This window comes from Lepisosteus oculatus, chromosome 4, assembly GCF_040954835.1.
Source record: "Lepisosteus oculatus isolate fLepOcu1 chromosome 4, fLepOcu1.hap2, whole genome shotgun sequence".
In the NCBI taxonomy this organism is placed as follows: Eukaryota; Metazoa; Chordata; class Actinopteri; order Semionotiformes; family Lepisosteidae; genus Lepisosteus; species Lepisosteus oculatus.
The window spans coordinates 65,479,151-65,493,918 of record NC_090699.1 but is presented as its reverse complement, the minus strand read 5'-3'; the positions used below and the strand labels follow the sequence as shown (position 1 = coordinate 65,493,918).

Below are 14,768 nucleotides of genomic sequence, written 5' to 3'. Positions count from 1 at the left end.
CGACACACCACCCCCAGACCCACCCTTCAGGAGCCCCGGAGCTGTCAGAGTCTCGAAAGACGAGGGCCAAGACGAGAGACCAGGCCGACTCCTGACAGGAAGACACAGACGCCCGCTGGAACTCTCCGATGACCAGTCCCCACCAGAGAGCGTCCCACCCTCACCCCCTGCAGCATGGGGGATGCCCAGGACCGCACTGCACCGCCCTGGAGAGGCGACCTGAGAATCGCACACAGCCCAGCCATCCGTCTCCATCCGATCGTTCGTGTTTCACCACTGTCAAGGCAGCACAAGCAGCTACTGGGTCAGACACTTAAGAAAATATATTAAAATAAATATATATATATACGCCGTTTAGCTTTTTCAAGTGTGGCGCTGGCACTGCATTGCTGAGATGAGGCTGCCAGTTGCTCACGTACAGCAGGGGGGCAGGAGAGGATTCTGGGAGCTAGGGGAGAAGGAAGGGAGGGAAGGGAGGCAGCAGGAGAGGGAGACAGGAAGAGAACGAGGAAGAGGAGGAGAGAGAGGAAGGAGGAGCTGGACCTCCTGCATGCTGCTCTGCAGTAAAGGTTTTGCGATCCACCCCGTCTCTCTTCCCATCGTCTTCGCCTCCCTTCTCCCTCCTGCTCGGCTGTCTCTCCTCCTCCTCCTCCTCCTCCTCCTCCTCCTCCTCCTCCTCCTCCTCCTCCTCCTCCTCCGCCCGCAGCTCAGAGGGGTCAGTGCCCTTCCTCGGGCTCGGCGATCCGGGGGAACTCCCTGTAGATCTCCTGCACGATCAGCCTGTCCATCTGCCGGGCCGCCGCGCCCTCCTCTCCGCCCGCCTCCTCCTCCTCCTCGCCCAGGATGCGCTGCAGCGCCCCCCGCAGGTCCGGGAGCCGGTGCCGGTGCTCCAGGTAGTCCGTGGTGCGGACGATGGCGTGCATCAGGGAGAGGAACTCCATCCGCAGCTGCAGAGGGAGTCCAGGCGGGATCGGGCACAGGGAAAGGACAAGAGGGCAGAATGAAAGCTCCGCCCGTTTCCCAACCGGTCCTTCCAGTTCAGGGGCGCGGGGGTGCCGGGGCCTATCCCAGCAAGCAACGGGCGCAAGGCGGGGTGCACCCTGCTTGGGACCCCACTCCATCTCAACCACAGACTGTCAGCAGGGCCAACTTTCCCAGAAGCCAATTTAGCCACCAGCACTGTGGGAGGAAGCTGGAGCACCTGGAGGAAAATCATGCAAACACAGGGAGACCATACAGACTCCACACAGACTGAACCCCGGGCCCCAGAGCGTCACCATGCCCCCCTAGAGTGAAAGATATCGTAAGCGATCTCCTTCTCTACATATCTCAGTCTCCACAGAAGAGCGCAGACAGTGTGGATGCTACACGCGACTGGCTCCTAGTGCTGGAACGGAGAGTCCCCGTGATGGCACTGGCTGGTTTTCATCCCTAATGCACTGGGGGTCGAGGTGTTCGACTGAATTGCTTGTTCACACACTTCAAAACCATCCCAGCTAAAGCAGATGATTCCCCAACAGGCTCCGTTCTCCCTCGCTTCGGAGTCAACAGCTCTTCACGGGCAGGTGGGCAGGTGGGCAGGAGAATATACCAGACACCCACAGTGATGAGTCCAACTCGTCAAATGTCACCCGGCTCACGGCTGGGCTCGTGAACGAGGCCGATACCGATCGCCACACGGTACAAACATTTTAGGAGAGATCGAGAATGAAAAACGTCAATTAGCCTGTGATTATGTATGTGGATGTTAGGGGAGAAAAACAACAAATGACTAGGGGGGGTTTCCCGAGAATGAGAGGAGGGAACCCCGGCACACAGACAACAGGCTCGCCCTCGCCCCGCCCCAGAGCGTGTCCGAGTGTGCTTCGGTCAGCACCCCACCTTGTCCCCCGGAGACAGGTCGGATATCTGCCGCACGGCGATGTCGATCATCACCATCATGTCGGTGCGGTAGAAGATGTGCGCGGTGTCAGGGCCGGCGAAGACGTCCTGCAGGAACTTCAGCACGGAGTGAGGCGCCGGGGGGTCGTGCCGGAACACGCACACGGGGTCGTCTGGGGGCGGGGGGTAGAGGAAGAGTCACAGAAGACCACGTCAACGCTGCGCGAACTCTGAGGACACAGGACAGCATGCAGTCCAGTCCCACACAGCGCTGCAGTGTGACAGGACAGGACAGGACAGAAGTGTACAGCACAGCGTTTAATGTGACTGGCACTGCAGAGCACAGACGGGACACTGGGCCCTGCGCACTGCACAGACTGGACACTGGGGGCTGCACCCCGGGCAGGGCAGAAAGGCCTCCACCTCACCTCCTCTGTTGAGGAGCAGCAGGATCTTCTCCGTCAGGATCTTCACGTTGTGCCTCTTCACCAAAGTCTGCATGATCAGGTTACTCGCAGGCACTGGGAGGGGGCAGGAGGAGAGAGAAAAACAGAGATCAGAACAGGGAAAGAGGGGGGAGGAGAGACACGGGGAAGGGGTGGAGTAGAGATCGCTGTTACATTACTCTGTACCTCCACAAACTCCCTCATCCCGCCTCCCCTCCCTTCTCTCTACCTACAAATTGCCCCCCATTTCTTCCTCATTCTTTTATTAGCTATTATTTAACCAGACAAGTCGATTGACAACACAGTCTCATGGACTGCGACCTGACAAAGATGCACTGTGACAGACTGGGAGGCTGGGGGGGGTGTGTGTGTGTGCAATGACAGACAAACCACCACTAGAGGGAGCCGGACAGGCAGCCACATCATCTCGAGTTTTCCTGGCCCCCTCCCTCCCTCTCTCAGCCTGTTTCGAGGACTAGCCGACGGAGAGACCCCGATACTGCAGGTCTCGGCTCCCATCTCTATCCCCCTCCCCCTCGACTCACCGGCCAGGTGCAGGTTGAAGGCCAGCAGCAGGTTGATGCAGAGGTCTGGCAGCTGCTCGGCGGTGTCGCAGGGCAGCCCCTCCTCGATCACCTCCAGCAGGAACTGCAGAAAACCGCCGTTCAGCTGCTCTGCATCGAGAGGGAGAGAGAGGCCCAGACAGGGGCAGAGTCAGGCGGACCGAGGGAGAGGAAACGGAATACAACGGCGAGAAAGGTGTGCAACCTGTCTGACGCGTGACTACTAGAAACAGTTTGCAACGCGTTGCCAAAGGAACAAGTAAATTGCTACCATAGCAACCGTGTCGCCGTAGGTAACTGATGCTGATGCTGTTCTTTCAGCTAAGCACAGTGATGGGGGCGCTAGGGGGGTCACGTGACATGTCACCCCACAGACGGAGCTGGTACACTGCACTCTAGTGATACGTGTTACTATGAGTTACGGTAGCGATGGCGTTTCTACAGGTTGCTTTCCGTTACCGTAGTGATGGAAAGGCAGTTGTTCTCCCATCGAGAAGATCATGGCCAGGACCAGGGCAGAATAGCACAGCTTCTGGTGCTCTGGGGGGAAAGAAGGAAAAGGTGCTGATCATCGCCAGAGGCAGACTGAAGCGCCTCACCAGCACAGACTTGTTCCCAAAAACTCACACGCCCCTTTCCTCCCCAGTCCCCGCCCTCCTCCTTCCTCTCCCCTCTCTCCCCTTCTTCTCTGCCCATCCGATTTCCCTCCTTCGACCCCCCCGCCCCCTCACCCTGCGTGTTGGTCTGCATGTCGCGGGCCAGCTCCATGGGCAGCACGGAGTTGAGCAGGGTGGAGATGAGGGAGGCGTCCAGGCTGCACATGGCCCCAAACACCTTGAGCAGGAGCAGCCGGAGAGCCACTCTGTGCTCCTGCAACACACACAGGGAGAAGGGGGAGGTGTCATCAGTCAGTCTGACTCCTATACCCCAGCACACAATACAGCACCTCTGTGTACAGTCCCCTACAGGCTAGCATAACACTCTACAAGCAAGGCTGCTCTGAGAGAGCCCAGCATAAGGGCTCCAGAAATATCAAGACAAACTGTCTAGACACCCACTTTCTTCCTACAGCCCTATAGCTGCATATTATAGCCACATTTACTACTCTCATGAATCTTTCCAGCGCCAACAGTCCTACACAGGACTGACTCCAATAGTCCACAGCTTGGTATCAGTAGATAGACGCTACGAGCCTGTGTATAACCACTACACTTTCCAATACAGCCCCAACAGCTGTGGGCCCAGTACGATCAATTCAATACATATCCCACTTCTAACACAGCTGTCGTACCACTCCGTTTACACCCTGAAACGTGGACTGCAGCCCCTGCGCACACCAAGGTCTTACCATCTGGTAGTAGGAGACGAGAGAGATGACCGGTTCAAAGTGGTTCTTCTTGCACATCCTTCTGCACACCTCTGGGTCAGCATCTGTCTGCAGGGCACAGAGCAGAGGGCCTCAGGGCAGAGGGTACGGTTCACTCCCAGTGCACAGACATGGAGTATATGGTGGGAGAGTACTATTCACAAGGAGGCACAGGTGGCAGACACAGAGATAAGAAAGCATACAGGGGTTTAGCAGGGATCCCCATTACAGTTAGTCTTACAAGACCCCAGTTTAATAAAACCTGAAAACTACAGGCGAGTAATCTGCTGCAGTAAACAGAACTCTACCCCCCGAGGGCTGAAGAGGGCTGACATTGTGGTCCTAAAGGATCTCTAAGTTACTTGATTCAACGCATCACCTGGCCCGTCGATCGCAGCAGGACTGTTCTCTATCTTTAGACTTGGTGGCCGGCATTCACCGGTGTGTGTGCGCAGGGCGTGACTCTTGAGGTGCAGGCCCAGTGTACACCGCTCCGGCTACAGAACAAGATTTATAGCCGAACTCTCTGTCCCCCAGGATCTCAGTTTTCCACTCGTTGTTAATTCTAGCTGAAGCCCGGCTTACTGAGTGGTGGAAACTGGTGAGCTGGGGAGTGGGAAGGTGGAGCACACGTCCCGCTGCACTCCCCACTCCTCGGAGCATGGGAATGCGCAGTTACAACCCCTGAGGCTAACCAAGGCTGCGCTTTAGAGACCCCACGCGCCTGCAGACGGCATTCAGCGTAGAACCCAACGCAGTCCCCTCACCGGCGACACAAACATTTACTCCGGTCCACGAAAGGATTCTCTCCTATACTAGAGGAGAGGAACATCTGCAGACGACTACACACCGGCACACCGCACAGAAAAACAACAAGCGCTCTGCTGGGGCTCAGCCAGCTTCCTATTACATCCGACACCATCACAGAAGGGCTACGATTTTTTATACTTCGCAGCAAACAATTAATGCGACTAATTGAGCAAGTGCGAATGTCACATAAGGGATTCAATTAATTACAGCAGAGCTCGGATGGAGCTGAAACGAGAAGACCCAGGGACCAGGGGAGCAGGCTTGAATAGCTCAGGGTGTGTGCTTGTGTGTGTTTCCTATCAGTGTGACAGCCAGCAAAACATCTGTCTCTCGATCAGGGTGTGTGACTAGATCAGTGTGTGCGTTTCTGTCTCTGCTCAGCTCTGTGTGTCTGTCAGTGTGAGAGGCTGCGCACTTCTGTGTGTGTGTAGATCAGTGTGTGTCTGTCTCCGCTCAGCTCTGTGTGTCTGTCGGTGCGAGAGCCTGCACAGGTCTGTGTGTGTGTAGATCAGTGTGTGCGTTTCTGTCTGTGCTCAGCTCTGTGTGTCTGTCTGTGTGAGAGCCTGCACAGGTCTGTGTGTGTGTAGATCAGTGTGTGCGTTTCTGTCTGTGCTCAGCTCTGTGTGTCTGTCAGTGTGAGAGGCTGCACACATCTGTGTGTGTGTAGATCAGTGTGTGTGTGTCTGTCTGTGCTCAGCTCTGTGTGTCTGTCAGTGTGAGAGGCTGTGCACTTCTGCCCCAAGTCCGCCAGCCTGACCAGTATCTGCAGCAGCTCCTCCAGGTAGCAGGCGATGACGGCCTGGTCCTCGTACAGCGCCCAGCTGCGCTGCTGTGCATCGTCCTTGTGCCGCGCCAGGTCCTCGAAGATCACCTGCAGCCGCTGCTCGTCGTGGCACACCTGTCCCCGGGGCAGAGCCCCACCCAGGTCCTGGCGCGGGGGCGAGGTGGTGAGGCAAGGAGGAGGTAGAGAGAGGGAGAGAGGGAGATAAGGAGGTAGTGGGACAAAGTAATTTTTACTGCGGCTCCGCACAGAACGCTGGAGACGGAAGCTTTCTGCAGCAGCTCACCTTGCTCTGCACCAGGGAGAGGAGGACCTGCTCCATGGTGTCGGCCACCTGTGGGACGGCGGCCTGTAGGTGACCCACGATGACCCCGACCGCCACGCGCGAGAGCTCGTAGCTCAGGCTGGTGTTCCGGCGCACCAGCTCGATCAGCTCTGCCCCGATGGTGCTGGGCACGCGCCCCGCCACGCCCCCACTGGGACCTGCCTGGCTGGGTTTAGCGGGGTGGGCGGGGCTGGTGGGCGGGGTCTGGGAGGCGGGGGGAGGGGTGGGGCTGGGCTTGGACTTGGCTGGGTCCCCGGGGCAGGTAGGTGGGGAGGCAGTGCAAGGCCGAGAGCCAGGGAGAAAGTGTGGTTGTGGGGCTGCCTGCTTTTTAGGGAGAGGGGGTTCGGACTGGGACTGAGGCAGTGGGGAGGCTGACTGCTCAGTCTCTGGCTGGGGAGGCCACACAGAGCTAGGGGGGTTCGGCGCCGGGGCTCTTGTGCGGCTGGGGATGGGTGGGGGGGTGGTTGCTAGGCTGGGGAGGCTGGTATCTGAGGAGGGAGGGGAGTGGGTGGAGCCTGAGTCCAAAGAGGCGGAGCTCACAGAGGGGGATGGGCCGGCGCTGGCAGAGAGGGCGGGGCTAGCGAGGATTGAGGAAGTCCTGGAAGGCACCTCTGGTTCTGAAAAGAAGAGATCAGGTCACTGCCGGGCTCTCCTACACACCAGGGGGAGAGGAGGACGTATATTCGTCCAGATAAAACCAACAGGCAGTCAGGTAGATGAAAGAGAAAGAGACAGGCTGCAAGACAGAGAGACGTTGGAGTTGGGGAGGGACTGACCTGGCCTCCGCGCACCTCTGCGTTTCTCCGGGGGCGGCGGGGTGATGGGGGCTGCTCGGCGAGGCTGGGGGGGCACCTGGAAGGCAGAGAGACGCTCAGTAGGACACGGTTGCGCCGTGCCAGAGCCCTATGTGCCGGTCTGTCTGTGGAAGCATGCCAGGCTATCAGCGCATCGCTGTGTGGGTGTCATTAGCGGTCGGGAGTCACTTCCAGGGGTCGGTGTCCGGGTCCACCAGTGTATTGTCAGCGCCCAGGGCAGCAGTGCAATCAATACCTGGTACAGCCCCTCGTCTCCACACCCCTTGTCCGGGCTGTGTGCGATCGGCTCGCTGGCCTGCCGCCCGTACGCCCGGCTCAGCCCGTTGGGCGGGTGCGACTGGCCGAGGGCGAGGTCGCTGGCGGAGGAGGGAAGCACGCGCTTGTGGTTGATGGGGGGCGGGCTCCTCCGGGACAGAGTCTCCTTCCTGTGGTGAATTAACTTCCTGCGGCCAGACACACGGTACATGCTTAGCACGTGCTGCGACACGCATGATACGCATGACATATCACCGCACCACCTGAGAGGACCTGAAATAATAGACGATAAATCAAAGTCTGTGAAAGAGCTGCGATTTCTTTCTCAAAGGTCACACAAGAGCAGAGGCCACTTGGGCCATCTGATCCATTGAGAAGTCAGGAGTTTCCTGATCCCAGGATCCCATCCAGCCGTTTCTTGAAAGAAGTCAGTGTACCGGCTTCAACACAATGGCCGGGCAGCTTGTTCCACAACCCCCCCACCACCACCCCCAAGCCTAAACCCACGTAGTTTCCACTTGTGCCCTCTGGTCCGAGTTCATGGAAGAGCAATGGCTCTGCTGGCTCCCTGCTGTCACAGGCAGACAGGCAGGGCAGCAGAGATAGGGCTGCCAAAGTAATGGCAAACAGACACACAACGTGCCCTGGACAAGGTCCAGGAGGAGAGAAGGAGACAGAGGAACAAAGCTCTACAGTGTGTCCTTGGAGGAGGGGGGGGGCAGTGACCTACTGCAGCATGTCCCTTTGCTCCAGGTTGTATTTGCCCCCGTTCTTCATGGCCGAGTTGTGGATGGCCTCAATCGCCCGGTCAACGGACTGCAGGACCTCGTCGTGCTCGGGGGTCTGAGATGGATAAAGGGGCGAGGGGAGAGAAGGGAAGAGGAGGAAGGAGAGGCGGTTACTGGCTTGCATCTCCAAAGTCACCTGCCAGCTCGCACTGCGCACAAGCTAGCGATCGCTCAGGGGCGCCCAACTGGACTCCCAGAGTGAGGCAGCCACTCCAGCCGACTCACTCAGGGCTTGACCACTAGACCGACACGATATCCACCCAGCGGAGCCCTCCGAGGAGCTGAAGAGTCCGGTCAGTTAGCAGCAGCGCCGCGGTAGCCCTGGCTGACTCTCGCATGAAAAACACGCAGCTCTGACCGTCACCACCAGCCCAAGGGAAGAAGGGGGTGTCCATCGGCAGAGACGGGGAGGTCCTCAGGAGACAGAGGCTCCAACAACACTCGAGAGCACACAGCCCACAAGACAGGTCCACAAGGAGGAGATATTTAACAGGAAGGGGGAGTGAGCTGCCCCCCATCCCCTAAAGCCACGGCGCTTCCTGCAGCTCTGCTGTCTGTTCCTTCCTGAGAGGAAGGACACGCTGTCACGGAAGAAGAACTGCTCAGGAAACTCAGAAGCCAAAAACAAGCCGACATCCAAACATGCACATCAGCGAGAGAGCGCAGTCTGCGAAGGCAGCATCCCCGCAGACCTTCAACGGGAAGAAACAGATCTTGCCTTCAGCTGTGGTTACGCCAAAATGCTTTTATTTTTAAATCTGCTTTTCTTTACACTTTGTTTTGGCTCGAGCTGCTCTGCAAATAGGTTACGCTGCGGTTCAGAAGATAATCCAGCTCACATGTAAGACCACAAAGCCTGGAGTGGCTCGGACTGCTGTGCAGCAGGAGACTGACCTGTCAAGCCCTTAACTAATCCAACCCAGAGGAAAGCCAGGCCTGCAGTTTCTCAGTGCTCCGCAATGTCAGTGGGAATCTGATTTGTTACCCTGCGGTTTGTATTTAATTCCCAGTGCTATGCCAATCAGTGTCACTGTATACTGCACTGCAGTGTTTCTGTGGTTCCCAAAACCCCCTGGGGGAGACAACCTCCTCTCTTCTTTCCTCCCTACCTCTCTCCCTTTCCGGTCCCCTGCTACCTTTACCTCTCTTGAGCCAGACAGCGTGGGAGGAGGAGCGCAGTGGGATTATCCAGAATCTCCATAATGAGATCATTGAAGAAGACGGGGCTCCCCCTGACTCTCGGAGTCTGTGCAGCCACAGCGGAGGAAACTCCCCGTGCTGAACAGCGGGGCACTTCTGCCTGGACCGGGAACCGCAATGCTGCTGGCCTGGCTGCAAAACAGCTCCAGAAGCCCTTCCCCACCGCCGACGTGCACTCCGTGCGAAGCCAGAGTGAAAGACTCACCCCATTTGAGTTAGCTGGGCTGTTCTCCACTCCACCAGGCTCCAGTGCACTACAGCACTCTGCTCACTGCACACAAGTGCTCTCTCACACACACAGCGGCACTGTTAAGGAACTCGTTGTGGCACAGTTCTATCACGGGGTGATCAGCACCTGCTGACCTGTGTGCTGAACGAACCTTGTGTTAAAACACCCTCTTTTTTACTTAACCTCAAAAGCACTCTCTATCGTCTCCACACGGATACGGGAACTGCTCCAGAGCGGGTTCGGACACATCGCATTGGCGTTCGGCCGCTCCGCCAGCTGACCAGGCCGGCCGGAGAACCGCAGCCAGCTGCGTCTCGCTCGGCTCCCACGAGAGGCGCCTGCACACGCCTGCTCACGCCTGCTCACGCCTGCTCACGCCTGCAAGTAAATCCCCACCGCCAGCTCTCATAGCACAGGAGCCGCCATGCAGAGCCGCGCCGCGCCCACGGTCCGACGGGCTGAGCTGTGTGTGCGAGGCCCATCCCTTCCCTGGCGGAGTGAAGGAGCAACAGGGGGAGTTTTCTTCAAGGGAGCTGAAGAGTTTTAATGCAGAAAGCACAACGTTGACACTTTTCACTCCGAGCCTCCTAACCCTAAGGCCTTCGGGGGGGGGAGGTGCCCTGTCCTTGCACAACCAAAACAAGCTGAACAAAGCAATCAGGGCCAGGGGCACGATTACCAGCACATTTCTTGGACTCGGCGACAAGAATTGATCTTGCACAGGAGGTCTTAGATGACCTCTCATCCACTCAGGTGCCAGATCCCCTGTAGATCACCAAGAGAGCATTTACATCCTTTTTGCCGAAAGACATTCAGTTGATGAACAATGAAAGAATTGTTGGCAGGTAGGGACCTTCTTTCATTATTATTGCTTGTAGACTGTTTACAATCCAGTTGCCTGTTTCTTCAATCTTTCGGTACTGGAAGAGTTCCGATATCGAGTGATGTGGTTGAATCTTGTTTTGTATTATGGTATTGTACCGTCGCTGTACTGTATTATCGTCGTATACGTTATATATTTATGAGCTCTTGATCTGCAAGACAAATTCCCTTAGGGGCAATGAAGGTTAGTTCAATTCAAATTAATTCCATTCGAGCACAGCTGGAAAGCCCAGCCTCTCCTTTTTCCTGTGTTACTTGTCTGTATCAACACCACATTCGGTTTTATTATATCTTTTTTTTATCCTTTTCTCATATACCTTTATTCAGACAAACACACGTTCTTGACTTCAGCTCTCTGCTTTACTTTTCAGCTGCAGGCCGACTGTAAGTTACCATCGTCACGTCATGCACCCACTCCCTATCCACCCACCCGCCCACCAGTCTCCCGCAGGGCAGAGCTGCTGGACCCCCTTAGTGGATTAATTAATTATCCTCCCGTTCTGAAATAGACTGTGCTGTGCATCACAGCCCCACAGGGCCTCAGAAATCTCTGCAATCCCTACAGCTCAAATCACCAGCACTAAAAATACCGGGCCTCAGGGTCACATTAACACAACACAGATAGCCCACCACAGGCCCTGGAGGCCTGGGTCGGCTCTGTGCTGGTTCTGTGCCGGTGGGGGGTGGCCGTTTCAAGCCCGCTGTCTAAAAACGGTCCACTCCAGCTTCACATTCCAGTCTCCATCCAGCAGAGCCAAGTCCAGGGCAGACTAGCCCAGCCCACTTTACTGCAGCCTCTTCCCAGGAAGGGCGGCTCAGCCCGGCAAAACCCCCGTCCCCTCCTCTCCAGCCGGTCTCGTTCCCAGTCCGTTCTCCATCGGCGGCTGCAGCCCAGCTCACTGTAGCCAACGGGACAGGGTCAGCCAGAGGAGGGACAGGACAGGACAGGACAGGAACGGGCTGCAGACTACAGAGCAGCTGCAGCTCTTCCTATCAATAACCTCATTGTGGGGAGACAGCGAGGGGCTGACTGTGGCCTAGACAGCTGTGGAGCAGATCTCTGCTCATGGCACGCGCGCGCAGTGACATTCGTGCATCTGGGCACGGTTTTATTCAGAGCCACTTATCAGCCAGGAAGCAAGGGTGCATGAAAAAGGGAGCACATTATAATATGAGCACAGAAAACAGGAAGCTGTTGAGAGCCAGGAGGCTAGGCAGTGCTGAGGGGATTTAGTGCTCATCTCACTGAGCAGACGGGGTATAGAGATACAAGGGCACAGCCAGTCACAGGCCTCTGGGATCAGGTATATGCTGAAGAGAGAGGTTGTGGGGAGGGGGGGCGGGCGAGTCCGCGGTTCTGAATGTGGCAGATTAGTTTTTCCACCCCTGGGGGTGGGGGGACAACACACACTCTCTCATCCACTCGTGGCCAGTGTGCTGACAACACGAGCAAGAGAGTTGCAATAAAAAAAAACTTGAATTACTTCATCGCTTTGAGTGGACTAACCTGGCAGCCGACAGCTTGGAGGATCGATACAAACTGAATCACCGCTGTAGTCTTCAACCGAAAGCCATTAGCGCTGCCTAATCAATCCTAATTAAAAACCTGCCAGCCCACGAGCACAATGATGAGATAATATGACTTACTGTTCAGAGACTGGGCAGCTAAATACCTGAATAAGCAAAGACTGCAATCAAGTTAATCGAATTACTGAGCAACGCTATTATTTGAAAAACAGACCACATTCATAAATGAATGTGAATAACTGAATTATTCAGGACTGAATAACCACACTGCCGATTACTGAGCAAATAACTAAATATCCAAAAACTCAATGATTCAGCAAATGAACAAGGCAGCGCAGGAACTGTGGATTTTAAATCATCACGCAACAGTGCGACTAAATAATCTCCTCTTCGCACTCCACTGATTACGGCTCTTCGTCAGCGTTTAAAGAGCCAGTAGATAAAAGAGATTATTTACGCAATTTGTGGAAGAGAACAGAAGATATCAAATAAAAAGGAATTTGCTGGAATCTCTTCAGCGTCTCGGGGTTTAACGTTTTAATCTTTTGCACAAAGCCGTCACGCCGGGAGACTCTCGCCCTCTGGTATATACAAAACCCAAATGCCTTTGACATCCGTCTCTCTCGCTCTCTCGCACAAATGTGATTTCTATCCTCTCCTCCTAGTCTGTTTGTCACAGTCAGATTAGAGGAGATTGAGCCTGGAGCACAACTGTTATTGAATTCTGGAAATAATACCTACAGAGTCTGCTGCTGTCCTCGGAGTTGTTCATTCAGACGTAACGTAAGTCCATCTGCTGAGAAGCATGGGCTTCTAGAAATTCCCTCTAGGGTAACCTGCTCATCCCTCATGCTGCCCCCTGCAGCCTTGAGCCCCAACACTGCACAGAGCACCCCACTATACTTTGAGCCCCAACACTGCACAGAGTACCCCACTACACCATGAGCCTCGACACTGCCCCATGCTGCCCTGAGCCCCAGCAATGCACGAGTACCCTCCTGCCCCATGAGCCTCAACGCTGCCCCCTGCAGCCTTGAGCCCCAACACTGCACAGACACTGCACCCTGAGTCCCAACATTGCACTGAGATCCCCACTGCACCATGAGCCCAAACACTGCCCCCTGCAGCCCTGAGCCCCGAGCCCCAACACCACACAGAGCACCCCGACACTGTACCACACCCTGACTCGCCCGCTGTGCTGAGCACCGACGCCGTCCCTCACTCCGAAACCTGCCAGAGGGAACCGACACCAGGATGCTGAACTTGCCCCTCGCCAGTCTTCCGTCTTCGCTTACCGTCCCGGCTGCTCTCCAGAGCCTGCGGCGCAAGGACACAGACCGGACAGCAGCCGGGCCGGCGGGAGGACCGCTCAGACTGTGCCGACTGACCCTGCTAACGCTCTGCAGACCCAAACACAGGTTGGGGGGGTGCCCCCCAGTAACTCAAACTAGGGGTTCACCGCACAGCTCGCTTGCTGTTTTTTCGTGTTGTTTTTGAAGGGGGGTGCTGCATTATCCCATGCACAGCGCTGCAAGATCTTACCGGATTCCATCAGCCATCCTGACCAGCATTGACGCGTCTGCCCGGCATGGTGAAATCAATCACAATCATAACAACAGCAATAACACTGACACCCCGCGGGACAACTACAGCGAGCTAATTAAATACGAGTCCGTGTGCCCCCCCGGAACCCCAGCTCTGGCCCGACACCCCCACCTTCTCGGACACCCGTGCGCGGTGCCGGAGGGTACCCCCCCCAGCCAGCCCTCGGTGGCGACCCACCTGAATCTTCTCTATGTACGAGGTCGGGATGTAGCCGGTCTCCCCCGAGCTGGACCGGGACCCGAGCCACCAGTGCTGGTTGCTCTTGTCCAGGATGAGGAAGGTCTCTCCGGCGGCGAAGGGCAGGGAATTGGGCTCCGGCGAGCGAAACGCGTACAGGGACCGATACATGCCGAGCCGTGCAATAAATAATAATAATCACACCTCCTTCACAGGCTAGCGCTCCGGGAAGCGGACAAGAGGGTAACTCTTCCCTCTGAAGTCCGGAATCCTAGTATACTCTACAGGGGGAGGGATAAACACTGATTTATTCCCGATTCTCTCCCTGCCTGCCCCGCTGAACCGCCGGCCAGCCCGAAACGCTTGTAAACACTGCAGGGGGCGCGCACGCACGCAGAAATGGACCGGACGGGCACGCCCCCGAAAGCAGCTCATCAGCAGACGCCGCTGTCCGCCTGCAACTGGAGCAGAAATTCATGCATACTGTGTAAAGCGATGTTAACGTCTGTCTCCCCCCCCCCCCCCCTTCCTATTTTAACAGAAACAATAACATTATTTAGCTGTGTGTGTGTTTTAAAAAATATATTTTAGGACGGGAAAGGGGAAATAAGAATCACAAACGAGGGGGGAGGTTGCTCACTTGAGATGAGAATCTCATCCAACCGTTTCTAACAGCTGGCACTCATGACCCTGGTCCTATTTTTATTGAAGGCGTATTTTAACTTTGCTTTCAGTTCTTTAAAACCCTAAAACTGGCTCCCCACCCAGTACCACTTTTTGAGGTTCAGAAAACCCCTCGTTCAGGAGTGCTGCCCTTTGGAGAAAGAAAAAATATATTTTTTTTAACGAGCGCCTGTGTGTGTTGCTCATCAGCTGATCACCTCTTTAGGACCGAGGTTGAGAACTTCAGTCTTGGAAGATCTCCGAGAATCAGCATCAAGCTCTAGTTCCTTGTTCCAGGCACCTACCAACCTTGTTGTAAAACAGTGCCTCAAGTTCTCCGTCATGGATATACTTTTTTTTAGTTTGATCACGTCTGTAGGTTGGTGTTTGCTCTTGTTCGTTTTTTTTAAAGAAGTATATTAGGGTGACATTTGTTGCATAGATTACTGATTATA

The 14,768-nt window shown here is 55.7% G+C and overlaps 1 protein-coding gene across 2 annotated transcripts; it reads right to left on the bottom strand.

The window, feature by feature from the left end:
- Nucleotides 1-670: 670 nt before the first annotated feature.
- nckipsd (NCK interacting protein with SH3 domain) lies at nucleotides 671-14,038 on the bottom strand. 2 transcript variants are annotated; one of them, XM_069189576.1, is made up of 13 exons: nucleotides 13,651-14,038; nucleotides 7,973-8,085; nucleotides 7,223-7,430; nucleotides 6,949-7,024; nucleotides 6,134-6,789; nucleotides 5,824-5,994; nucleotides 4,239-4,325; nucleotides 3,622-3,760; nucleotides 3,350-3,430; nucleotides 2,873-3,001; nucleotides 2,310-2,402; nucleotides 1,882-2,054; nucleotides 671-947 (listed from the first exon to the last, which is right to left on the bottom strand). In XM_069189576.1, the coding sequence occupies exons 1-13, from the start codon at nucleotides 13,819-13,821 to the stop codon at nucleotides 717-719; spliced, it is 2,328 nt and encodes a 775-aa protein (XP_069045677.1). In that variant the 5' UTR covers nucleotides 13,822-14,038; the 3' UTR covers nucleotides 671-716. The 2 variants fall into 2 exon arrangements, with proteins under 2 accessions (XP_069045677.1, XP_069045678.1); XM_069189577.1 differs by lacking the exon at nucleotides 13,651-14,038 and adding an exon at nucleotides 9,173-10,030.
- Nucleotides 14,039-14,768: the final 730 nt, after the last annotated feature.